The 26,549-nt window shown below is 32.1% G+C and overlaps 2 protein-coding genes and 1 long non-coding RNA gene across 3 annotated transcripts; 1 reads left to right on the top strand and 2 right to left on the bottom strand.

Moving 5' to 3' along the window:
• Positions 1 to 403: 403 nt before the first annotated feature.
• On the bottom strand, positions 404 to 3,191 carry LOC134260313 (uncharacterized). The gene is made up of 2 exons (XM_062742879.1): positions 3,166 to 3,191; positions 404 to 1,253 (listed from the first exon to the last, which is right to left on the bottom strand). Exons 1-2 carry the CDS (start codon positions 3,189 to 3,191, stop codon positions 404 to 406), a joined length of 876 nt encoding a protein of 291 aa, XP_062598863.1.
• Positions 3,192 to 15,014: 11,823 nt separating this feature from the next.
• LOC134260307 (uncharacterized) lies at positions 15,015 to 17,423 on the top strand. Its single transcript, XR_009990516.1, has 2 exons — positions 15,015 to 15,053; positions 16,997 to 17,423. It is a non-coding gene; the product is annotated as an uncharacterized LOC134260307 (long non-coding RNA).
• A 4,260-nt stretch (positions 17,424 to 21,683) lies between these two features.
• LOC134260312 (uncharacterized) lies at positions 21,684 to 25,981 on the bottom strand. The gene is made up of 6 exons (XM_062742878.1): positions 25,881 to 25,981; positions 25,718 to 25,770; positions 24,527 to 24,673; positions 22,311 to 22,425; positions 22,054 to 22,082; positions 21,684 to 21,886 (listed from the first exon to the last, which is right to left on the bottom strand). The coding sequence occupies exons 1-6, from the start codon at positions 25,979 to 25,981 to the stop codon at positions 21,684 to 21,686; spliced, it is 648 nt and encodes a 215-aa protein (XP_062598862.1).
• Positions 25,982 to 26,549: the final 568 nt, after the last annotated feature.

The raw sequence follows: 26,549 nt of genomic DNA, 5'->3' as shown, positions 1-26,549 counted from the left end.
TGGTGAAACCTTTGTTTAGTGAATAATGAATAACTAAGTGAGGAGGGTCGTCAATCTTGAGCAAAATCCTGATCTTTGGACAAATTTTAGGTTAAGCAAGGGGGGGGGGGGTTGTCAAAAAGGGGCAGCCACTCTTCCCAGGGTTATTTCTTTATTAACTAGCTGAATGGCCTCGTCAGTAAAAGCCCTTAAAAAAATCAGGATTCCCACATTCATATGCTTGTCTAGGGCCCTTGTAACGGAGCTTAAAACCCAAAATGAAAAACTTTCCGAGTAGTTCAGGTGCAAATGTGTCAAGATGATAATTTCATTTGTTGAGCATTTTGCAAGGCTCGCAATTTTAGGGGGGGGGGGGGGGTGGGTGCTGTACTATTGATGTCTAAAAGACTGGGTTGATGCGGGTCTATAATAGGTATTTGGTATTTGGGGCTGCGTGATTTTCTGAGGGCAAAGGGCACCATGCTGACTGTGTGTTTGCCGACATAAGATTTGATGGAGAGTGAATTATATTCTTGTGCTTAGTGTGTGGGTGTGGCTGTGAGCAAAGGATACACGTGTGACTGTATTGACATTGTTGTCTTGGACATGCGCCTTTATAATTAAAACCATAACACTTGAGTGCAGGGGGATTGGGTTCTGATCCCTGCACAGTCTGCACTGTCATAGGTTTGTTGCACATATATAGCAACCACAACTCTTGGTCAACTACTGCAAATGATAATTCAGGATTACGCTCTTTTTTAAGTCGGAACTGCATGTCATAGTCCCGCCAGCCTAACCCCATAATACGACTGGCACCTAACCGTATTGTGTGCATGTATTTGAGCAAAGATACCGCTGCATGGGGATGAGCGGATGCATAAATCGTAGAAAAGGTAAGGAAGGCGTCAGTCCATACTTGTATGTCCGTAATGGATTTTGCTTTAGGCTTAGTCGTAACTGCAAGTTTCCCGTCTTTTAGAGAAAAATATTTGGTGTCATCACTGGGGTCAGTTTCTGGGGCATTATTAAGCAGTATACCTAAATTAATGTACTCCCCATTGGCAATCTTTATTTTTACATTGTTTGGGACGTTATGTCCTAACTCATTGTCATAGCTGGGTACAGCTGCCCTACATGCACTAGAAATAATTGTATCACCTGATGTGTCGTCCAAAATTTGGGAGGATGCTGGTTCTACTGCATCCCTCTGTGATTCCTTTATCAATGCTGCTACGCTTTCAGTTGTCTCAGCTGGTCTGTTGTCAACACCGCTGGTTGCGGAGATGCTGGAAGGCTGCTAACTGGTAGCTGAGAATGGTCATGTGCTGAAGGATCCAACAGCAATGAGGGAGCAGCCGATGCTGCAGCAAAAACATTCGCCGATCGAGAACGCCGTCCTCTCCTTTGAACTTTTCTTTGTTTCTTTTTTTTTGTTATTACAGTGTAGAAGATTTTGATGCCATGCTTCTATTTCTTTAAACAAATTGGATCCTAAAACGTATAAAAACTAGAAAGCATTATTTCAAACACAACTGCAGATGAGGTAGGTTTGTTCAGACTTCATGACCAGCTGCTGATGTTTATTAAGGTTCATTAAATTTCCGATAACAAGAAACAAGATCAGCAAGTGAAATACATTTCATTAAGTTTAAGGTGACATTCTGGTATCGTTGATAAAATAATCTGTAACAGATTGATAAATGTTCAATGTAGGTTGTTCTGCTAAAAAAAAAACAACAACTATAAACTATAATAAAACACTACATTTAAATAATAATATTTACAATGTGTGAAGTTTTATTTCACTTTACATTGGAATGTTTAGTTGTAATTTTAATTTTAGCACATTGATATTTAATAGAAACAAAGACAGTGTCCTTTCTTTCTCATCAAGCAAGGTTTGCAGATGAGCTTTGGAATTTGTTCCCAATTTGATTAAAACATTTATTTTTAAGGATTGTTTGCCCCATCCCCTTCCATTTATACGAGAAAACTGTGTTAATACGCGTTGTTGTGCTGTAAAAAAGAAACATTTCATATGAAATGAATTTAAACTGTGTTATTTTTTTTATTTCTAGTTATTTGCAAAATATGGAATCAACGTAGGAACGTAGGAATATGAATGAATATCGTGAATTGATAAAGAGAACTCATGGACAAGCATCCCTTTCGGTCCTGCCGTAAATAAACCCCTTGATTAACAGAAACCCTAATGGTTGTCAATATAAACTAGTACCCTTGCATAGAAAGAGGCGTGTGCATGGCTCTTCATCTGTCAGTGAAGAGTTTTATGACATGGAATAAAAATTCTAAACGATAATGATTGCCACATATACTTAGGTCGATTTTAAATAATTGCTTTAATTTGCACAAATCAATGAAAACGGTAAAGAGAGCGAACACCGAGCGGTCGGTAAATAGGCTTCATATGTTCTTGCATATTAATTCCACAGCTGTGTTAATCAAATGTGAATTCTAAAAATACTGCAAAGAACTTGATGAAAAGTTAAAATCACCATCTATTTTGGCAATAAGTTTAAAACGTAATTTTCTACCTTTTTTTTTTACAGCCATTCCCCACTGTAAATTAATTTATCTAAACTTCTCAATATTTAAGAAAGACAACTGCTTCATAGATAAACTGAAACTCAAAAATATAAAGCTGGAGATTGGTCATCAATAAAATTACTTCCTTGAAAAAATACTCTGATTTTATACAAAGTAGACTAAGGTTCATGTGTATAGGATACTGGAGATTCTCAGTGACAACATTTATAAATTTTCGGCGATCATGAATACCTACTTGCAGATAGAATATCGACGGGAACTAATTTTGCTTTTTTAATTGAAGAACTCTTTTTATATTCATTTGAAGCAGAACTTTAACACGAGAAATAGAATATATATCCTTCAACATTCAGATAAAATGACGACACTTTATCAATTAATAATATTGACTGTTAACCAATGTGTTCGCGTGCGAAATATATCAGCTATTGTCGCAATTTACTTAAACTTGCGAAAATGAATCGTCGCCCAACATTTATTTTGCTTCAAATATTGTGAATAATGTTTTCTCAGTCGCAAAAAATTGTTTTTGTGGATTGATTTTAAACTGATAAATCGCGAATAAAAGATTACGCACATATAAGTTCGATAACATTACTCCCATTCACATATTACCTGGAAACAGTATATCCCAGCCACATCGTTTACCATGCTTTCATGTTTGGGTTGTCTCCTGTTTGTAGAAGCTTATAGCCAATAACAGCTATGTTGTCTATATTTTCAACTTTCCTTACTTAGAAGGGTTATTCGAAGAGTTCATGGACGATGTCAATCTTCGATATACTAGTACTACTTTCAAGAAATTTAAGATAAGCTCAATATCATGTGTAAAAATATTTGTTGTGTTAATATTTAAAGTTTCATTTCATTTGATTTAACAGAAATGAATTTAATTCATTTTAAATTCTACATGACTGTCAGTTTTGAATAGTTTTGAATATATTGGATTCCGAAACTTCATAAAAATCCTTACAAACAAAGATATAGATAATAGTTCAACCAAGGCTCTTTACTCATATAAAGAGTAGTGAAGGAGAAACTTCAAGAGTATTGTGCAACAATATATTCAAGAAGTGGTGTAAATCAGATATAGATCCTTAAAAATTCCAAAGAATTTTTGGACAATTTGAAAATACGATTTTACCTGCTAGCTGATTTTTAAATAAAAATGGAACTCGTGAATTTAGCTACCATTTGCAAAATTATTATGTTAATAAACAGTCTGATGGACACACTGGAAGTACTCTGAAGTCGACATAAAAACGTTTTCCTGAAAAAGTGTCTGATTGACAATATCTATGTTGTTTTTGGAGACCAGATCTTCAAACAATCTATTGGAATTCCAATGGGAACCAATTGCGCCCCGTTATTAGCAGACCTATTTTTGTATTCATATGAAGCAGAATTTGTGCAAAAACTTACTTGTGAAAAAAAATCTCTTGCTGTGGCCTTCAACTCGAAATTAAGATATATTGACGACGATATATTGAAATTATATTTCAATTAAAATTTGTAATTTCCATTCTTATGTCGATACGATATATCCTGGTGAGCTTGAGAAAGATAAAAGATACCACAAAGTCTGACACACCTGTTTCATAATTGAATATTTTACTTGAAAAAGACGTTAATGGTAATCTAACAACTAAGCTCTATAATAAACGTAATGACTTTAACTTTTCTATTGTCAACTTCCCTTAATTATGCAATAATATACCATCATCACCTGCATGCGGAGTTTTTGTATCTCATTTGATTCGATACACAAGAGATGCGCTACGTATGAATAACTTCTAAACACGGTAAATTATTGTAAAACAAGTTGATGAAACAAGAATATCAGCAGTCATAATTTCGTAAGTTCTATGGTCGATACAATGGACTTGTCAGCAAATATCAAATTTATTCTTGAGTCAAATGCTGATTGACTTCTTTCTAACCAATTGTTAGTCCATTATTTATTCATTGAATTGACGACGGATTTTCACGTTATGTCATCATGACAAAGAGCACATGGCGGGTGTGACCGATTGGCAGTGGATGCTAACTCCTCCATGGCTGATCCCACCTCTAATGTTTTGGAAATCCGTGCTTTCTCTGCTCAATTTTTCTGTTGTTTTACGGACTTTTGGTCTTGAAAACGCTAATCGTTATCTCCAAATGAACAGGGCATATAACGGTTGTGTCCGGTGGACAGACAGAAGATGACACCGTTTTACGGCAGCCGGTAGGTGCTAGTTGTCTGGCGGCTGCCAGAAGATAATTAGAGCCCGCCAAATGGCGGGAACCAAATAATTATCTGACGTTCGCCAGTTATCAATATATTCGATCAGTGCATACTATTAGTTCAAGATATATTTCTGTAGTCAGCGGCGACTCACACAAATTGTTCCGACAAAAATAGTTCCATCATTAATAAGTAGATACAACATAATTGTTCATGATAAGAATAATGTTGTGTATGTCATACGTAAAAGAAACCAAAATTAATATTAATTTTTCCTCCAAAGATCAATTTCCCCCCTAAATGCAAATAAAAAAATGTTAATATTCCTACGCTCGCTCCCTCCTCAGCTTTATTTTTTTTTTTTTTAATGATCGATAACAGAGAATATCTAGGTCATTCTTTGGTTGATATTTTTTCACTGATGAATTGATTATACTATATCAACAACTGTAGTAAAATCATGTTAATTGTTCGTTAATTATCATATAGTTTCGTTTAAGAGAAAAAAATAATCATTCTGTGTGTGTAGTATATTAAATGACGGAATTTTCAATCCCTGAGCAGATTCCTGCACATGTGTAGACAAACTACACATTGTAGTTGAGAGAGTACCTATAAATTAAAATGTGTAACAAAACCCGAACTGGCCGGGGATTTCTAAACTGACAATCGTTTAATTTTTATGAATCAGAATTTGTATTCATGTGATCTAATTATGAAAAAAAGTTCTGTCTGCCATCGTAACTTCTCTGTTCACGGGAGTCCGTTTGACAACTCCATCGCACGTGTATAGACCAAGGCTAACTGGTCTTGCAGACATAGGTATGTGTACTGTTTGTTAGCATGGTTAGGAGACTGGGTGACCGTAATGCTCACGAAATTTACACAAGTTCTATAACTAGACAATGCAGTTTTATTTTTATAATCGTCATTAAACACTGTTAAACATATTAAATCTTAAAGTCGAATATCTTTGGATATGGGGTAACCCATATCTATTCTTGTTTATGTAGCGGCCGTTTAATACCTACCTGGCACATACCGACTTCCGTACGTTTTCCTTAAATTTCTCGTTTTTCTAATGGCGTACGTTTCTTGCGTGATTGAGACTGCTTGGTAACAACTGGTTATCTTTACTTAAAATATACTCATTGCGTAAAATAATTAAAGTATAAACAAGAACATGCATGTTATTATTAAATGAAAAGGAACATGCAGTGCGCAATTAAATTCCAGAAAATAAAATCAGACTCTGTTCAATGGTTTTTAAATGTCTGAAATGCAATGAAACAAAAGCTATTGGAAATCAAAAATGAAGAAATAATAATCGTATGTTATGTAAAAAGTATTCTGTGTAATCATGTGTACACTGTAATCAGTTACCGACCTTTTCATTGAATACGAGTAATCTTAAAAGAAATGTAATCAAAACTTATTTTTGATTACGTTGATGATTATAGTTGTAAATAATTATTCATAATCAAAGACAAGAACTTTCAGTAAAAATTATGCAATTATCTTTATTTTTCTTTAAGTGTCTTTTAGTCATTTCAGGGACATTTTAAGATCTGTGGCGTAATTTCATCTGTCAAATAAATTTTAAATCCACCCATTTTAAAATTTGAAGCTGTAAAATCAATGCATTATACTGATTCACTCTCATTTATAAAAATCAAGGTCATGAAGTAAAAAAGTATTTCTGTAAAATTCTAGCTTTCCACGTCACTTAATATTGTTGCAGCACAGTTATGAAAATTGACACAATGATTGAATTCTCTATTTATATTTTGTTTAAAGATAATTCCGAATCATACTTTTAATCTATTTATTTTAGAAAATTTCAATCACAATAACAATGTATGTAAAACAGCAAGCATTCCAAAATAACAAGACAAAGATTTTTATTAGAATCAAGGATGTTTTATTTTTCAATTGGATAAAATATCAGTGAAGCTTTGTCCTTGAAAGTTTATATGGAGACGTGACGAGGGTTGTGCGTTGCACCTGTTTCAATGGTTTTGGAGTTAATTAATTCTATCGACAAGCTTTAAGCTACATATTTGTTTGGTTAATAGATTACATTTTTTTTTCACCGTGAAACAATTTCAATTTGAGTTACAATCTCTATATTAAATTCAAAACCTTAAAATAAAATCCTTTCGGACAAAGATACATAGCGAGTTCGAGTTAATGTTCTACCAAACCCCCTTCTTTACTCCTCAATTTTAAATGTAGTGAGAGAGAAACTTCATGAGTATTGTGCAACAGTATATTCGAGAAGTGGTTTAAATACAACGTGGATACTAAAAACTCCAAAAAACTTTTGGAGGATTTGAAATCATACAATTTTACCAAAGTCAACAACATGAAACTTTACAACTTATTAAATTTTTATACAACTAATCGTCAAGATAAATTAAAGTCAAAGCTTATTTTTATATCATTGACAGCTGCTTTTTCGATAGAAATGTAACTCGCAAATATACTCACATTGTCATTGATCATTTGCAAAATTATTTTGTTAAATACATTCTAATTGTATATACACGTGCTGTGAAGTTGAAATTAAATAGATCCTTGAGTTTCTGTTTGATAATATGGACGTGGTTTAGAAAACCAGGTCCTCCAACAATCTATGGGAATTGCCATGGGTACTAATTGCACCCCGTTATTTCAGACATTTTTTGCTCCGGATAACATTGACTTGCTATTGTCCTTAATATATCGTAGAATTTTCTTATGGATTCTTAAAAAGAAATTCTATATAGATTCCTTTGTAAAAGAAAAGTCTCTTTGTCATCTTGTTCTAATGTCACACTGTTCTGAAATAATGAGTTGAGCATAGGTAATTCTCTAGCTTTAAGAATTGCCTGCATATAAATTTGATTTGATGGATACATGGTTGACGTTTCAAATTCCCTGGCAACATTAACTAAGTAGAGCGGACGGCTACTACTGATAATTGCCTTTCATGACCTTACCAAAAAAAGATGGAATAATTTAATTTCTTCCCTTTTTAACCTATCTTGAGCTCAAACCCCGTATACGACTGGCTTTATCGAGAGAAAAGAAAACAACAACTGGTCCTTCGATAAGCAATAGACACCTTAAAGTGAAAGTTGTGGGTCTTTTAAATTTGGATGAGACCTGAAATCTGAAGATGTTGTGGCAACCGTTTGCGTGATTCCCTATCTCTTTAAAGGCCGTTCATGACGAGGTCTGAATGAACCTTTTCAATAAATGATGAGTCTCTTCATGAGTAAAAAATCTCTAACAGGTCGTATCACAACATACAATCAATCTTTATTTTTGATATATTATACTTGAATTTTCTTACAAAATGCAAAATATATTGAACCTGATAAAAATTGTGATTGTTTCTGCACAGTATCATTAGTACTTACTGACATGTACCTGTAACACCAATGTAGGATATCCAAAATGAATGGGATTAAATGTTAATAATGAAAAGCGATCGACCTCATAGAAACTATAACAAAAATACAATTCTATGACAACATTGGCATTTGAAATTTTCAGAGGTGTATAGAAAGAGTAATTACTAGTATCCCTTGTCATCTGTTGACCGGTCAGACCCTCCGTGAGCCATACGTGTATGTATTGATCAGGGTGATGGAAAATTTCGAAGTCAAAATAAGTATAAAAATAAAAGCCTAACATTTGGTATGAAACAAGTCACTAAAATACGACCAAGTGATAACATATATTTGCTAAGAAGGTCATTACAACGAAAAGAATTTAGAAAATGCTGGTTTAAAAGGAAGTTGTTTAAATTCCTGTAATATCAACTTATGTGTGAGTAGCCTGTCTCAGTTTTTAAATATTTCGTACTAAGACCATGTTCTTGAGAAGCAAATTCATCCCATGGATATGCTTGTGAAATTACAGAATATAACTACAAAATAAGGAAAGTTGACGATTATCTATTTTGTCACACAATATAACTTTTAGGTGACCATTTTCGTCTATTGTCTGTAAAAGATCCAAATATGAAACAGATATGGCAAACTCTGTGTAGCTTTTTTTTAATTTCATTTTAACTGAGATATATACGTAAAGTCGACATATGAATAAATGAACTTGTTAATTTTAAATTAAAGTTTGAAAATTTAAATCCGTTGATGCTTTACATTCGAGGTTGGGGTTTGTGGCTCACGTTTTAAAAAGTAGTAATCTTCAGAATTTAGTTCAAATCATGTGTTCAGCTTTTTTTTAAAAAAAAAATATTCTTAAAATATTTAGATACATATAAGAATGCAATGTTTCTATGTAGTTATTCTTTTCAAATATACGAGTTTAAAAAAGGAAGATTTTTTCCCCAATAAAATCAAAGCCTAGAGGGTCTGTTGCACTATAAGTGAAATTAAACTTCGCAGCTGCTCGATAAAACTCTTTTAAGTTCCGTCAATCAGAAACAAAATCTGCAAATTAAACTAGATTCTGTACGTTTAAATTTACAAATCCGGTATCCTTGATTAATTAAGGTCATTCGAGCTCCGCTAGCTAGAAACAGGGTCAACAATTACATTTCTATAAAAGTAAAGATCGAATTACAATAAAAACAATGTTACGGATAAACATCCAAGAGCAGTTGTTCTACTTTTATGATTTAGAAGTAAAGTCTTCTTTTCATTGAAAGATAACAGTTTCTCCGATATTTCGTTGAAGTTATTTTTACAAGAAAAAACAACTTTTACTGTTAAAACATTCCCTAAAACTCTTAAAAAAATTCACATTATTTCAGTTTATGGTTGACTGTACCTCAATAACCGAGGCAATTATATAACACTAATACATGAATTAATTGTACTCCATGTTGTTTGACACCCAATCCCTGCCGTGACGCGAGGCCTCGGTTCAAACAAATGTTTGAATTATCAAAGAAGAAAAAGAAAAAAAATGTGCCCAAACATTTTTTTTGAAAAGTGGGGGGGGGGGGGGGGGTTCGATGCCAACTTTTTTCAATATCAACTTCTTTCAGTACCAAACTTTCTGCATAAAATTTTCTTTATTGCGTTTAATCTCAATAATTATTGCGTTTAAGCTCAAAATATTGCGTTTATCCGCAATAATTATTGCATTATAAACGCAAAAGATTGCAATTAATCGCAATGATCATTGCGTTTAAACGCAAAACACTTAATCGCAAAAGAATGTGTTTTAACATGCATTCTCTGTAAGCACCAAAAAAATTACTATAGGGCTTGGAAACGACATATCTCCGATTTTGATGAAATTTGCACCACAGGTGCACCTTGGTACAAAACCAGCAAATATGGTGTTAGAAGTTTTCCACGTGTACCCGGTTGCCATGGAGACGGATCCATTGAATTTGGCCATTTTCGACCATTTTTGACCAAACAAAAACATGAAAATTGAGGAAATATGAATGCATTTTTATCTTTATGTAGTGAACTCAAATATAAATCTTTGGATCATAAGAAAACATCAACTGTTAAAGAATACAGGGGATATAACCAGTTATTCCAGAATTGACCCCACTCTAGAAAACGGTTCTGCAAAATAGCACAGTTTCTCAAAATGTGAAAAATGGACAATTTGGCATTTTTGAGAAATTTAAGGTTAAATAAAAAAAATTGTCTATGGAAATTTTTCAGATCATATGCGTGTCGTCAAACGTCAGTATTAGTAGTGTCCCCTCATGAAAAAATTGGAGTGGGATCTCAATGCTATTTTTAGAAACATGTCTCTAAAAATAGACATATTTAAAAAAAACCAAAAAATGAAATTTGGGCAGAGTTTAAGATGCCATAGCTAGGTAATTATGATATATACTGTAAAAGTCAATATGCTAATGTCAGAGACTGCACACCAATAACTACCACGCATATTATTTTCAGGGATTTCCGTTTTCTATTTCTAGCTTCAAATGCCTAAATATAGACAGGTCTCATAAAATGACGAAAAATGTCAATTTTCCATCATTTTGAAGCTCCACTGAATCATAAATAATGAAAATATGGATCTCTCCAATATTTCATCAATAAGAACAAGGAATAGTATAATGTCTCATAAATTATTGAGGACAGGCTCTCAAATCTATAAATAGTACAAATGTCTAAATGTAGACACATATGAAATTAACTGTTTAATGTTGATTTTCCACTAATTCTCAAATTAGAGATAGGAAATTTACCAACTTCCTGTCATTAACTGTAACTGATATAATATGACTGACAAGAACAAAAAGAACATTCAATGGAATGCAGCATGATAAGCAGAGGTTTCCATTTCTATTTATAGTAACACATGTTTAAAAATAGACATAATGCAAAATATCGGGAAAATGTCGTTTTTGTACTTTTTTCTAAAACTTTGGATGAATAATTGCTGACTATATTTTTTTAACTGCTATTGGCATCTAGTGACCAACAAGTAAAAGAAAGCATATAAGAAATACAGAATGAGAAGCAGAGGTTTCCATTTCTATTTATAGTAACACATGTTTAAAAAATAGACGTACTGCAAAATATTGGAAAAATGTAATTTTTTGTACTTTTTTCTAAATTTTTGGATGAATAATTGCTGACTTTCTGTTTTTAACTGCTATTGGCATATGGTGACCAACAAGTAAAAGAAAGCCTTATAGTAAATATAGAATGAGAAGCAGAGGTTTCCATTTCTATTTATAGTAACATGAGTTTAAAAATAGACATACTGTAAGCTATCGGAAAAATGTAGTTTTTTGTACTTTTTTCCCCTCACATTTTGGATGAACAATTGCAGACGATATGTTTTTTTACTGCTATTGGCATTCAGTGACCAACAAGGAAAAGAAAGCATACATGAAATACAGAATGAGAAGCAGAGGTTTCTATTTCTATTTATAGTAACACATGTTTGAAAATAGACATGCTACAAATTCTCGAGAAATTGTAGACTTTCGCGCTTTTTTTTTTCTAACATCAGGGATGGTCAAAGTGCAGACAAATGGCTTTTATTTGTTATTGACAGAATGTGACTAACGAGTATAAAAAAGCTTTTGCTAAAGTGTATAAGAATAATGTTTAAGGGTAATTTTACATTTCTGCCTATAGTAACAAATATTTATAAATAATCAGGTAAATAAATAATCTTCCGTTTTTCTAAAAATTAGTGATATGAAATTTGCAGTCAAACTTTCATTAGCTTAACTGACATGGCTAATTGTATTCGGCGCGCCATCGCGTCCACCTCATTCCAATACATGTATCACAAAAGTATGTTCTCCCTGCATTAAAACACTCAAATGACAGCGATTTTCTGTATAAATTAAGCATTATCGTTTATATTCAGGTCGACAGCCCGAGCCTGATTGAATTTTTTTGTTAGTTGGATCCAGAAAATTTTCCCTAGGAGGCGGTGGCTCAAATCACTATGTCAGTTTAAACTAGAACTGTCCAAACGGGACTAAATACCCCCGCTGGGCTTTTCAAAGGTGCTAAATCATGAATATTTAATGGATCTAAAAGAAGAGAGAAATGCTAAAAAATTTTTAATGCAAATGTAATTGCTCATAATATTTTCATAAATGAAACGAAGGCGCATCCTAATTTAAAAAAAAAAAAACAGACTAAACATACGGACCAGACACGAATTATGAACTTTTTCTGCCAGTGACCTTGACCTTGCATTAATGACTTTGGATCAAAGTCATGATAGAAAATCAGATAATTAGAAATTTTTTTGTTAAGTAGTTTAGCCATAAAAAAGATATGGACCATACACAAATAATCAAAACTTTCTTCAAGTGAGCTTGAACTTCCCCAAATGACCTTGCGTCTAGGTCATGACACATTCTTAGGTCATGAGCAATCTTTGTGTGAAATGAGAACCTACCAAGTTCATCGATAAGAAAGATATGGAGCGGACACGAATTATGAAATTTTTCTTCAGTGACCTTGAATTTCCCCAAATGACCTTGGGTCAAGGTTAAGACACAATCTTAGGTCATGGGAAATCTTTGTGTGAAATAAGAACATGCCAAGTTTATCCGTAAGAAAGATGTGGACCGGACAAGAATTAAATTTTTTTCAGTGACCTTGAACTTCCCCAAATGTCCTTGGACCAATATCAGTTAAAGTTAATGACAGGAAGTCAGTAAATTTCCTATCTCTAATTTGAGAATTAGTGGAAAATCAACATTAAACAGTTAATTTCATATGTGTCTATTCTTAGACATTTGTACTATTTATAGAGATGAGAGCCTGTTCTCAATAATTTGTGAGATATTATACTATTCCTTGTTCTTATTGATGCAATATTGGAGAGATCCATATATTTATTATATATGATTCAGTGGAGCTTCAAAATGATGGAAAATTGACATTTTTCATCATTTTATGAGACATGTCTATATTTAGGCATTTGAAGCTAGAAATAGAAAACGGAAATCCCTGAAAATAATATGCGTGGTAGTTATTGGTGTGCAGTCTCTGACATTAGCATATTGACTTTTACAATATATTTCATAATTACCTAGCAATGGCATCTTAAATTCTGTCCAAATTTCATTTTTTGGACTTTTCTGAAATATGTCTATTTTTAGATACATGTTACTAAAAATAGCATTGAGATCCCACTCCAATTTTTTCATGAGGGGACACTACTAATACTGACGTTTGACGACATGCATATGATTTGAAAAATTTCCGTAGACAATTTTTTTTATTTAACCTTAAATTTCTCAAAAAATGCCAAATTGTCCATTTTTCACATTTTGAGAAACTATGCCATTTTGCAGAACCGTTTTCTAAGAGTAGGGTCAATTCTAGAATAACTGGTTATACATGTATGTCCTGTATTCTTTAACAGTTGATGTTTTCTTATGATACAAAGATTTACATTTGAGTTCACTACATAAAGATAAAAATGCATTCATATTTCCTCAATTTTCATGTTTTTGTTTGGTCAAAAATGGCCGAAAATGGCCAAATTCAATGGATCCGTCTCCATGGCAACCGGGTGCACGTGGGAAACTTCTAACACCATATTTGCTGGTTTTGTACCAAGGTGCACCTGTGTTGCAAATTTCATCAAAATCAGAGATATGTCGTTTCAAGATTTTTTGTTGCTTACAGAGAATGCATGTTAATGCAATAATTTTGTGATTAAACGCTATAATATTGCAATTAAACGCAATACTTTCGCGAAAAAACGCAATACCTTAGCAATTATTCTTTATGAATAATAATAAAAAAAAAGATTAACAAAAATGAACATTTAACTTGGTTTCTCATACTAGTGACCTTGCTAAAGTATGTTTGAGGGTTTTGAACTATAGACGTGATGAAAAATGAAACATTAGCAAAGGATCTAATAACCAAGTCTTGTAGTAAATGTGATGATTCAACTTTATTATCGTCAACTTTTCTTACCTATGCAGCATTATATCTTCATCACCTGCATTCAAGGTTAATATCTCTTAGATGACTCGATAGAGACAAACAACTTCTAAAACAAGGTTTTTTTTTAATTAAAGTTGATGAAAACACTATGAGCAGTATCGTTTAAAATTATCTTTTTTTAGATTTGCTATGGTCGATAAAACGACCTAGTCAGCAGATACAATCTATCATTAAGTAAAATGCTGACTGCTTTTTTTATACTTAATGATAGACCATTATTTAATCACTGAATTGTCAACGGATTTTTCCATATTTCCTGTGTGTGACCAATTGGGTGTGACACCTAATTCACCTCTCCTGTTTTTTAGTTCCGTGTTTGCTCTGCTTCAGAGTTTGCATTGTTTAATGGACTTTTGAGCTTGAATACTGTCTATTATCTCCATTTATTTTATACAGGAGTTGCATACAAAATTTTATAATAAACCTTATTTCATAAGAATTTTAACCCGCACTTATAGTAGTGCTATCACAAGTTACCATGAACTAGTAAAAGAATAGTTTTAGCCTTGCTGAGCTATATATATAGAAATATGAACAGACACAATAACATTTTAAATTTTAAGCTATGTCTTTTAGAATCAGTTTTCGGATATTTTTCCCAATATTTGTTTACCGAGGATTACGATGTATTTCAAAATAAGTAGTTGAGTGATTTCGTACACAATAACGCGGATTTTTTGATAATGTAAGTAATGTATTTTTGTGAATATTGGTTAAACATATGCAAGCACATGTTACTCTGTATCCAATGAATAAGCCAGGGGAAAGATATAAATATTAAAATAATCACAGTGATGCCTCAGTTTTACAAACTTTGTCCGCGTAGTTGTTTGCAGACCATTGTTCAGGTAAATAATTTCTGTTGCCAACTTTTATATTACTTTTCAGATCAAGACTGGCATACCATTTCAAAGTTGTTGATATTTGAAACAATATCAAATGTTTATTGTTTTTTATTTTAACTCGTAGTCTTATATTTTCTTTCTTTTAAAAATAATATAGGGCATATTTCTAATAACTAAATTTTCTTTAAGTCTTCTGCAAGAAGACTATTTTTGTTATCTATATGTTATCTATAATAGGAATACGCCCCCAATGTATCTCAATTGATAGGGGCCAGTAAAGAACCCGAGTGCCGAGTGAAGGTCTAATCTTGATTCCCTTCACAAGTATTTGATGGTGTCTCTAATTGAGTGAAGAATTCTTGAATGGGACTTTAAACAACCAATAATCAATCATTAAATGCAAACACCACTGCACATATCTTCCAGTCGATATGAATCGTACCTTTAAATTTTTTTTGCACCTTTCAAAAACGCATATTGCACTGTTGTTGGTTCTTAATTTCTTAAATTCACGCAAGTGCTTCTCATGTCGGCAATAGCATTATTATACCAATATTTAACGTTAGTCTATGTTTACAGGTATATTCAATAAAGTAGGTCTTTCATGTAAATAACAATGGCTTGAACAATTATATTGATAGAATTAACGGGAAAATGTACATACAATGTTTTATTCTAATGCAATTGTTTTGTAAAACACTTTTTGATTGGTTAATGCACTGATGTTTGAAGCAGTAAAACGAGCATTAACGAGCGTGAAAGCTTTTTCATTGTGACGTCATAATAGAGCGACGCAAAAACACAATGCACTGTGACGTACTTTATTAACAAAATTCAACAAAAAAAGACATAAACAATAAACAAAATGCATGGATTGCATTAGAATGGGAATAACTAATCTTCTAATTTGGTATTTGCGACCGTTAATGCTGATTTAACGGTCGCAAACATCCGTTTTACCGGCTCCGCTTACGCGTCGCCGGTAAAACTCAATTTGCGACCGTTAAATCAGCATTAACGGTCGCAAATACCAAATTAGAAGATAGTTATTCCCTAATTTTTCTAACTTTAAGAAAAGCTAGGAGTTTTGTGATAAATCTAAGAAAATAATTGACTTTTGTGAATTCAGCAATTGAGTTTTCTTTTTTATTGAAGTTTTCTTTAAAACACGATATAACTGAGAATATTCTTATTTTCAGATGTCTGACATTAATAAAAGCTAAGAGTTTTGTTTTAAATCTCAGAAAATAGTTGATTTTTATAAAACTGCAGCAATTGGGTTTCTTTTTATTGCAAGTTTCCTTTAAAAAAAAACGACGTCACTGAGAATATTCTTGTTTTCAGATCTTATTTAAGAAATAAGGTATCATTTTTAGAGTTTCACTGATATATGACATGAAATCGGTCACGTGATCAAATTCTGTAACGCCCAAATGGCGTTATGGTGCATTTGCTCACGTACCGACCTTAACTCATTCCCAATGAAACTCTAAAAAAATGATATTTCATTTCTGATATATATATATATTTTTCATTTTTTATTCGTGTGACTAGGAGAAATATGCACTATTTAGACTTTGTTAATGGAATAAAACATAACGTATCTACAGCGTCTTGTGAGGTCACAATCTTAACTTTCCAAATGACTCGTGCAGTTTGCTTTTCATATGCAATAAAATCGGATCATATGACCAACTGCATGTCGTTGAAAATTGAATTTCAATTTCATTATCATTGTTATATAAGGAAAGACACCAGCAAATGTAAATATTAGTTTATAAAACTGACATATATTTCCCAAGAATACCATTCTGTAAGATCGAGCGTGTGCATTTCAGCAAAAAATGTTAAAGTTCCTAGTTTCCAAAGCTCGGGAGCGCAGTTGAATTGTATATTTGCGATGAGCAGCAAAAATGATTGTTATTACAATGTATTTCTTATTTCAGGATATGACAATGATTCTTCGCATTCTTTTGGTTTTGGCTTTGGTGTCTTTTGCCGAAGGCTGCAGCATTTTCTTTCAAAGGAACACTTGCACGTGTCGATGCGGCGATTTCTTCGACATCTGCGATAATGGCTGCAAAAGAATAAGCGGTATTTGGGGTACAACTTGTTCGTACAACTGTGCTAAACTGCTGAGGAGCTGTTTGAACAATTGTCCAAAGTAAAATGTTTTGAAATTATTTCACTACAAGCGGGATATCAGCTGATAAATAGTTTGAAGATGCAGGATAACCAGTAGCAACTTATGAATTCTGAAATATTATGCATATATATTGACTTTAAAATACCTTTCGATTGAAGACTTTCCTTGAAACAAATTTACTATTACTGTACCTTTTCTGTAAATGGAATAAAAATTGTTGCAATCAATTGTCTTAGATTATTTTGTCTCAAGTATTTTTTTTTATTTTCCTAATGCTACTTTCAAAAAAGGCATTTTGATACCATCTTAAAAGGAAAAGAATCGTTGGTATGCATGCCAATAGTATGAAATAGAAATATTATTCAACCTACTCTTTTATTAATAAAATAAAACAAGTTGTACCGGTCCAGGCGCCCGAACGGTAACTTGTGTTTGATACAAAATTGCAAAAGATCCATGGAATGACATATGATTAATTATATTAAAAAAAATTAGCAAGTGCAAGCATAATGTATCAAGAAAACGTAGTGACTCTGAAAATAGATCTGATCTTTTCCTTATGGAAGAACTATTTATGTGCTTAGATAGAAGCAAAATTATATTATTGTCGTCCTGTACAATATTAAATTCTTATATAATACTATACATTCCATTGCATAGAAATGATTTTTTCTAAAACAATTTATACTTTTTTAAGTCTAACTCATAATAAATGTTTTAATTACATACACATTTATTGTAACAATACATTTTGAAAGCAAAATAAAATTCTCAAAAATGCAGCTCATATTGCTTTAATATTCTTTTATCATAATTTTCTTTGATTAGTAGGGCTAGATTGATTTCTTATTCACCTTTTGCAAAGTTCCATTAGAAGCGAAAGTCTCGGGTTTTTCGGATAAAACCTGAAAGCCAAGAACTCGTATCACAGGTGTCACAACAGTATTAATTTCTGCTATATATTCTTACCAAAAAATGCGCAAGTTTGACTAGATGTAACTAATTCAGAACAAACTTCTGAGAAGTTTCCTTTTCAGATCTTGTAAAATCATTCTTTATAAAGATTTTAGTACCAAAAAATACGAGCCATCCAGCAAGGCACGCAAGTTTGTTTCGGTCGAAGTTGAGCAGGTGCTTGAAAATCTAGTCCAGGGCCTAATCACTCCCCACTCTTGACAGTATACAGAAAGATCAGCACGCCCTAAATTTTAATAAATCTGGTCAATACAGGAAGTTTACATGTTGTTTTTCATCTCATAAAATTTTCAGCTCCAGTCTCGTATCAAAATGCCCGAATCGGAAGGGAAGATTCAGGGATTATTTTGCGTCAGCCATGATTTGATGTGAACCAAAGTGTAATACTGTTATGACACCAGTAGGCGTTTGCACCATCAAGAAAAATAATTTGTACGATGAGTTCGAATGCCGAGTAAGTGTTACAAAAAGAGTATAAACTTATCAATAACTATTTTTAATGTAACAATTATTGTGACATCTGTGTGAATGGGAGTTAGCCTAAAACAGAAAAATTATAAACGAACAAAACCTTTTTGGAGTAAAAATTTTTAATGATACTTTTCCTTTACTTTGTTGTCTAAAATACCTTTGGTAATCCAATATTTGTTAGCAGTAGGAATACTGTGAAATCACAAATTTTCGTGGGGTTTAATTTTGCTGTTTTCGAGGTATCAAGAGTCCCAAGAATTAATGACCGCCACTAAATTTAAAATGTTGCATTTATAACTACTAACAATTTTTCATCCAAAAAATCAAATCCCCATGAACTAAGAGTTTTTTCTCAAATCCCCAAAAATTTATCCGCACGAAAATATATGATTTTACAGCATACAGTGCAATACGGAAGCGCGTTGAGGCCAGTTCAAAGAAAGATATATTTTTATTGTGTTTAATCGCAATAGTTATTGCGTTTAAAAGCAAAAGATTGCGTTCAATTGCAATAATTATTGCGTATAAACGCAATACATTGCGATTAATCGCAATAATCATTGCGTTTAAACGCAAAGCACTGTGTTTAAATGCAAAATGAATACTTAGGAGGATTATTGCGTTAAAATACCAAGAGTACTGTGTTTAAGTGCAAAAAATCATTGCGTTTAAATGCAAAAAATTATTGCGATTAAACGCAAAATCATTGCAAATAATCGCAATATTATTGCGATTAAACGGAAAGTTATTGCAATTAAACGCAAAATTATTGCGATTAAACCTAAAAATTATTGCATTCAATCGCAAAACTATTGTGTTCAATCGCAAAACTATTGCGTTTAATTGCAATTTTATTGCGTTTAAACGCAAAAATTATTGCGATTAAATGCAAAGATATTATTGCAAAAATATTAAATGCAATCTTTTGCGATTAAAAGCAAATTAAAGGCAGAGATTTTTTACCGGGTGGTAAATTCCAGGTGAGGTAGGGGCTTATTCTGTTCAGGTGTGAATGCCTTGGGGGCTAGCATTCTATCTGTGGTCATTTGTCTGCTAATCCCTTTATACAGGAAGTGATTAAATACACAGTGAAATACCCCAGCTGTCAAACTTTACCTGTGTTGGAGATCTTGAGAAATTTTCTCTATACTACGTTCAGTAAACATCAAAGGATCAAAAGTTAATTTGAAGGTCCACACGAGTGCCAAACAAGGTGTACAGGGTATACACAGGTACTACTAAGTAAATGTCAATCAAGTCCTAGCAGCCAATGATGTACTTCGCGCACTTGATTGACAGGGGCTACCCAGACCACGTACTTTTGAAGGTGGTGCTTAAAATCGCTGCCTTTAAGTACTTTGCGTTTAAACGCAATAATTATTGCGATTAATCGCAATCTTTTGCGTTAAAACGCAATGATTTTTGAATAAAAAAATCTTTCTTTATCTGAATTGGCCTCAACGGGCTTCCGTAGTGTAAACCTTGTTATTCAGAAAATTATTTGTAAAAGAATATTGTCTTGATCCTTGAAACACAGGATGGGAGATAAGGTATCAGAAAGAAGAACCTGGAACTTGTAATACACGTATTATTTTTTTAAAAGCATTAAATGCTTTTACTCGCGATTAATGTTTAGAAATCCTCATACCTTAGAGTATTTTAATGTTATAATTATATATATATATATATATATATATATATATATATATATATATATAATTTAGGGATGTCAAATCGGTCAATTTTTAATACTCGGTTACTCGGACGTTCTTCCGATCGAGTACCCCGGTACTCGGTAAAAGTGTAAATAAATATGAACAAGTAAATTGAAGACTGTCATTGTAAACTCTCAAGTAGAAACTTAAACCAGATGCATTGATAAAAGGCTTACCCGTAAGTAATAATGATGAGCACTTCGTGCCCGACGAAATTTAATATAACATTTTTTAAAGTTCAATATATTTATCAGATAAACACAAGAAATAAAATTATAAGTGGTTCACAGTGTTTTTGTTTAAAAAAAATAATCTGCCCCGCAATTGTAATGTTACTCTTTGTCGCGTTTGACGATCAGGTATCAGTCGTCAGAGCTACGTACAGTATCAACTTGAACTTGATCAATTTCTCCTAACAGAGCGGATTTACGATTTTCGTACACTTTTTCGATCCTAGATTTTATAAGACGGGACGGTATTTTGTAGTTTGGTGCAACGACGGACATCAGTTTTTTAAAGCCTTTGCATCCAACCATGCAGTTGTATTGGCATGTAATCAAACACAACCATATCAACAATCGCACGTGTAATATCATCGCTTTTTTATCCAGAATTTACGGCCTCTCGGAGAATTGACAAAATTATCTAATTTATTTAAGCATAATAGACCTAAACGATGTTCATTGAAAACAATTAATTAAAGCCAAACAAAAAATAAGGGTAGAAGACCGAGGGCCGAAGGTGAGAAAAGTCAGGTACCCCAGTTGCTTGGTCACGATAATTACTGTATAAACACTGCCAAAGGCGATAACGGTCATTTAGAGTTGTAGTACACCCTAATTACTGTATGTACAAGTGCAATGAGCATTTTACGTTTTAAAACAGATTGTTTAATGCATTTATAAATAAGCTTCGAAATATTCAAAAATATACATCCGAGTAACCGAGTACCGATTTTAGTATTCGATACTCGGACGTTCGATCGAGTACCCGGTTAACCGGGTACTCGTTGACATCCCTAATATCTATCTATATATATATATATATATATATATATATATATATATATATATATATATATATATATATATATATATATATATATATATATATATATATATATATATATATATATGTTATTTTCAAAGAATTGAACAGGAAAGAATGCATTTTTCAAATTGTGCCTGACGTCCGAAAAATATCTTTTTGCGTACTTTTTCTAACATTTCTCTTTCTCATTTAGATTCTTCAGTTTTCTATTTATTGTATCATTTGAAGTCAAAACAAATAAATTTTTCTGTAAAAAAAAATATCAAAGCCTTTATTTCAGGATTCTTCTGTTTGACTTGTATATGCACAAATTTGATCATAATTTCCTTCCTCGTCTGTGACGTAAATTCTGGAGACAACGTTAATTTTTCCATTGAGAAGGAGTGCGTTGTAGTTGTTTGAGGCCACTGTCATATGAGAATAGTCTTCTTGCACAGATTCATGACCAGCATTGTTTATGGTCTGATTTCTTCCCAATCCTGTATAAAATATTTTTATGGTTTTAAAGACTGCTAGGATAATTTTTTTTAAAAGTTTCTATGGCAACCCCTCCCCAAATATCTTTACCTATTTTTATAGTTTAGAAAGTCTTCCTTAGAATTTTTATAATTTTTTGTTCAGTGTTTGTTTGCATTTAAGTACTCACTTCTTAAATACTGGTGTAGACACTTTAATCTGTAGGAATAAAAAATCATTTTTAAAACAAAAAAGGCTTTAGTTTTATGCAAGAAGATATATAAATAAAGTAAAATTGACATGGTACTACTTTAGACGAGTTTACCTGGTACTGAATGTTATAAAACTTAGGTTTCAATGATAATTTGATATACCTGTATATGTATAGCCCTAAAGCACAGATCTGCATTAGACCTATGGTATATGTTAATGTGTACGCACACTCACCTTTCATTGTAAAAGAAGACAATAATGGCTAGAAATGATCCGACACTGATAATTATTCCCATTATAACAGCAACAACTGTACTAATGTATGATCGTTCGTTCAATCCAGTTCTTCCTGAACCCGAGGAGAATAAAGCAAAATGTAAAACATTGTCAGATTTTTAACAAAAGTATCTTTTACCTGTAGGTAGTTTAAATTAATTTTAAAAATACATATGGTACCATCTCAAGCTACTCGTACACCATTACAACTTAAATGTGATAAACATTAAAAAAGAAAATCAAACATTAGACGTGAACGATTGCAAAGCAGAACAGGTACCAAAAACAGAAATCTCCAGCACCAATAACATTTGTTGTGTCTTTCTTTTTTTCAGCATTTAAAAGACTTTTCGAGAATGACAAATATTTCAAGACAACCCCTTATAATATCGTCAGGGGTAGAAACAAAGCATAATTAGCCTAGTAGGATACATGTGTCAGCATAAGTGTTTCATGTAAAAGATTCTAGAATGTGAAATGAAAAGAAAATACATGTAGTATCTACATTAAAGGATGGTTATTTATTGCTTAACGACTACAAAATGTTTATCTCAAATGGTTAGTAATATAATGATCAAAACAAATAAACTTAGTTGTTTTAAAAAATAGGCTTACTTGAACTTGTTTCAATATATTTAATTTTTGCTGTTTATAAAATATTTGATTTGAAAGTCTTTTGTGCTTGATAGAGATATCTATCTGACGCAATTTAAAGAAACTTTAAATGAAGAACAATTCTGAAAGATCACCAAATTCATACTTTAAAAAAGCCTATCAATGCAAATGTCTCAATTTGCCCTCACAACCTTTCAAATAGAGTTGTTAAAGTGAAACAAGGTTGTGTATCATTTCTGTAAACTAGTCATCAAAAGGATTTTTTTTTAAATGAGTAAAATGACATAATATTTCAAACATTCCTTTTTAACAAGAAGTGAGGGAAAAATTGGCAATACTTGTATATTAAAATAGACTAACATGACATTGACAGTAAAATTTTACTACCAATTAATATTCAAGCAGTAAGGAACATACATCCAGTTTCTATAAACATGCATGTTTTTGCATTTATTTTAATAGCAAACATTATTGCAATTACATATCAAAATACTTTTGGAAAAAAGTATTCTATCCAAAAAATACCCTTCACTGTATCATAAGCACACCCAATCTTCCTGTCACAGTACTGTGCAAAGGTACAGTTACATTTACTCAGAGACGCAATTTAAAGAAACTTTAAATGAAGTACAGTTCTGAAAGATCACCAAATTCATACTTTAAAAAAGCCTATCAACTGCAAATGTCTCAATTTGCCCCCACAAACTTTCAAATAGAGTTGTTAAAGTGAAACAAGATTGTGTATCATTTCTGTGAACTAGTCATCAAAAGGAGTTTTTTTTAAATGAGTAAAATGACATAATATTTCAAACATTCCTTTTTAACAAGAAGTGAGGGAAAAATTGGCAATACTTGTATATTAAAATAGACTAACATGACATTGACAGTAAAATTTTACTACCAATTAATATTCAAGCAGTAGGGAACATACATCAAGTTTCTATAAACATGCATGTTTTTGCATTTATTTTAATAGCAAACATTATTGCAATTACATATCAAAATACTTTTGGAAAAAAGTATTCTATCCAAAAAATACCCTTCACTGTATCATAAGCACACCCAATCTTCCTGTCACAGTACTGGGCAAAGGTACAGTTACATGTACATTTACTCAGAGACGCAATTTAAAGAAACTGTAAATGAAGTATAGTTCTGAAAGATCACCAAATTCATACTTTAAAAAAGCCTATCAACTGCAAATGTCTCAATTTGCCCCCACAAACTTTCAAATAGAGTTGTTAAAGTGAAACAAGATTGCGTTTCATTTCTGTGAACTAGTCATCAAAAGGAGTTTTTTAAGTGAGTAAAATGACATAATATTTCAAACATTCCTTTTAAACAAGAAGTGAGGGAAAAATTGGCAATACTTGTATATTAAAGTAGACTAACATGACATTGACAGTAAAATTTTACTACCAATTAATATTCAAGCAGTAGGGAACATACATCAAGTTTCTATAAACATGCATGTTTTTTGCATTTATTTTAATAGCAAACATTATTGCAATTACATATCAAAATATTTTTGGAAAAAAATATTCTATCCAAAAAAATACCCTTCACTGTATCATAAGCACACCCAATCTTCCTGTCACAGTACTGGGCAAAGGTACAGTTACATTTACTCAGACATCCAAATCCAAAGTAGCCATACAGACATGGTCCTCCTGTACAGCTATCTCCATATGCTCCTATTTCACAGGCTGTTACATTCAAAAAGTATGTTAAAGATGTTTAAAATCACTCAGTAGTCTACTTTGTTTCCCTAATAATAGCATGTCTGATCTTGTATTGATATACCGGGTATTTTTTGTAAAGTGGAACAGGATTGCAGTTTGTGTACATAACGCTTGATTTAAAACAAAAAATAAATTGTTAAAGTAAAATGAAAATACAAGAATTTTAATGCAATACGCATAATCTTCAGTCAAGGACCAAGAACAATCAAACGGATGCTGTGTTACAATGGAAAATGTAATAACAATGCCAACTATAATTGATTGTAATTATTTTATTTTGCGCTATTACATTTTCTTAAATTATGAAGCAAAAGTATATACACATGTAAAACAAAATGTATTAATCCTGAAAGTCCGTAATTACATTTTTGTTATTACATTCTGCGTTGAACTCGACTCAAAATGTAATATTCCCGGATTATTATATTTTTTGCGGTGTTATGACAATTCGCAATGTTACAGTGAGGCAAATGAACAATGTTTGTGTAATTGTATGGCCCATATATATGCAATGAAAATCTGTCTAAATTATACTGAGCATGTATGTTACGTAATTGATTAAGATGAAAGAATAGGACAGAATAGTCGCTACACAAACTCAAGAGAGACTGAACTTTACATTTTTGATTTTTCATTACATCTAACATCAATTGAGTAACTGGTATCACATATTTAGTCAGAAATACATCTACTAGCATTTATTTCAAGAAAAATATTTAAATGGAAGAGAAAAATGAAATTCATAAATTAGATTGGCTATGATTCATAAAAGAGTTTACTTATCACAATAACATTTATCCATAATGATAAGTGCGTTAATTTTTCTTTCTACATGTATGAATATAATTAATTCAGTAAAATCAAGGAAATCAAGTCGTATAAGGAAGTCCTTCACGATTTGAATGAAAATCACATGCAAGTAAATACTACTATTAATTCTGAAACATTTACATGGAAATAAGTTTGTAGCGCCGAATATATTTAGATTTAATCAAAACATCAACTTACGTGTGCAGAAGTCGCCATCTTGTCGATAATTTGTACAACATTGTAGAGTTTCTCTAAAGTTAGACGTTATGATTCAAGAAGGCAATTTTTACTTTCACTAGCTAGAAGTACAAAATGAAAAGACTAGTCTAAAAGATATCTAACATTTTGTAAATTTACTTACTCGCTCTTCTTGCAAACACCAAGTCCTACGGAGAGACAGCTTATCAGATGAACCAAAATTAACAGTAAAGCAAATATACAAAGCGGCTGATTTCTCTTCATAGTAAATCAATATATATTCGGGTCTTGAATTATAGTAATATCTGTATGCATACAAGTGTATATGGATAACAATACTAAATAGCCATTTCCTTCCGATATCTTTTACAATAAGGAAATTATATAAAATGATAATCTAAAAAGTTAAAAAGTTCAATTATGCTTCACTTTTTTCTCACAACTTATATCTCATTTCTCATTAATCAAAAATTGATCACGCCGCGCCCAATCGTTGACACTCTTTAATATCGATTTAAAGTATCCATTCTGTTTATTGTAATTTTTTGTATGAAGCGTGACCTTCTTGCGCAATATAAAACTTCAGATATGAAGATGGGTAGTACTACATACTTTGTTTATATAACATAAGTTGTCTAATTCTGTTTGATATTCTCGATCATACCATGCATTGACTTAATTTGTTTTGTCATGGACTTATTTATAAAAAATGATTTAGATACTTTTCTTTCTTTTTTTTCATTTGCGTGTAACTTTTTTTAAAACCGAAAAACGTCAAAAAAAGACCAAAAAAACCGTTAAAACTTTATGATAAAGCTGCTTTTTTAACGGG

The sequence above is a fragment of the Saccostrea cucullata genome, unplaced genomic scaffold (assembly GCF_032062105.1).
Source record: "Saccostrea cucullata isolate Sc308-1 unplaced genomic scaffold, CSIRO_AGI_Scuc_v1 ctg2966, whole genome shotgun sequence".
Lineage (NCBI taxonomy): Eukaryota > Metazoa > Mollusca > Bivalvia > Ostreida > Ostreidae > Saccostrea > Saccostrea cuccullata.
This window is presented reverse-complemented; position numbering and strand designations above follow the sequence as displayed.

Excerpts from the sequence above, each read along its gene's own strand:
- LOC134260313 (XM_062742879.1), bottom strand. The coding sequence starts at position 3,191 with ATGTGGCTGGGATATACTGTTTCCAG. Across the intron at positions 1,254-3,165 it reads CTGGGATATACTGTTTCCAG|CGGTGTTGACAACAGACCAG; the intron begins GTAATATGTGAA and ends CTCCGCAACCAG.
- LOC134260312 (XM_062742878.1), bottom strand. The coding sequence starts at position 25,981 with ATGAAGAGAAATCAGCCGCTTTGTATATTTGCTTTACTGTTAATTTTG. Across the intron at positions 25,771-25,880 it reads GGTGTTTGCAAGAAGAGCGA|AGAAACTCTACAATGTTGTA; the intron begins GTAAGTAAATTT and ends GTCTAACTTTAG. Across the intron at positions 22,083-22,310 it reads GTCTTCTTTTACAATGAAAG|ATTAAAGTGTCTACACCAGT; the intron begins GTGAGTGTGCGT and ends TTATTCCTACAG.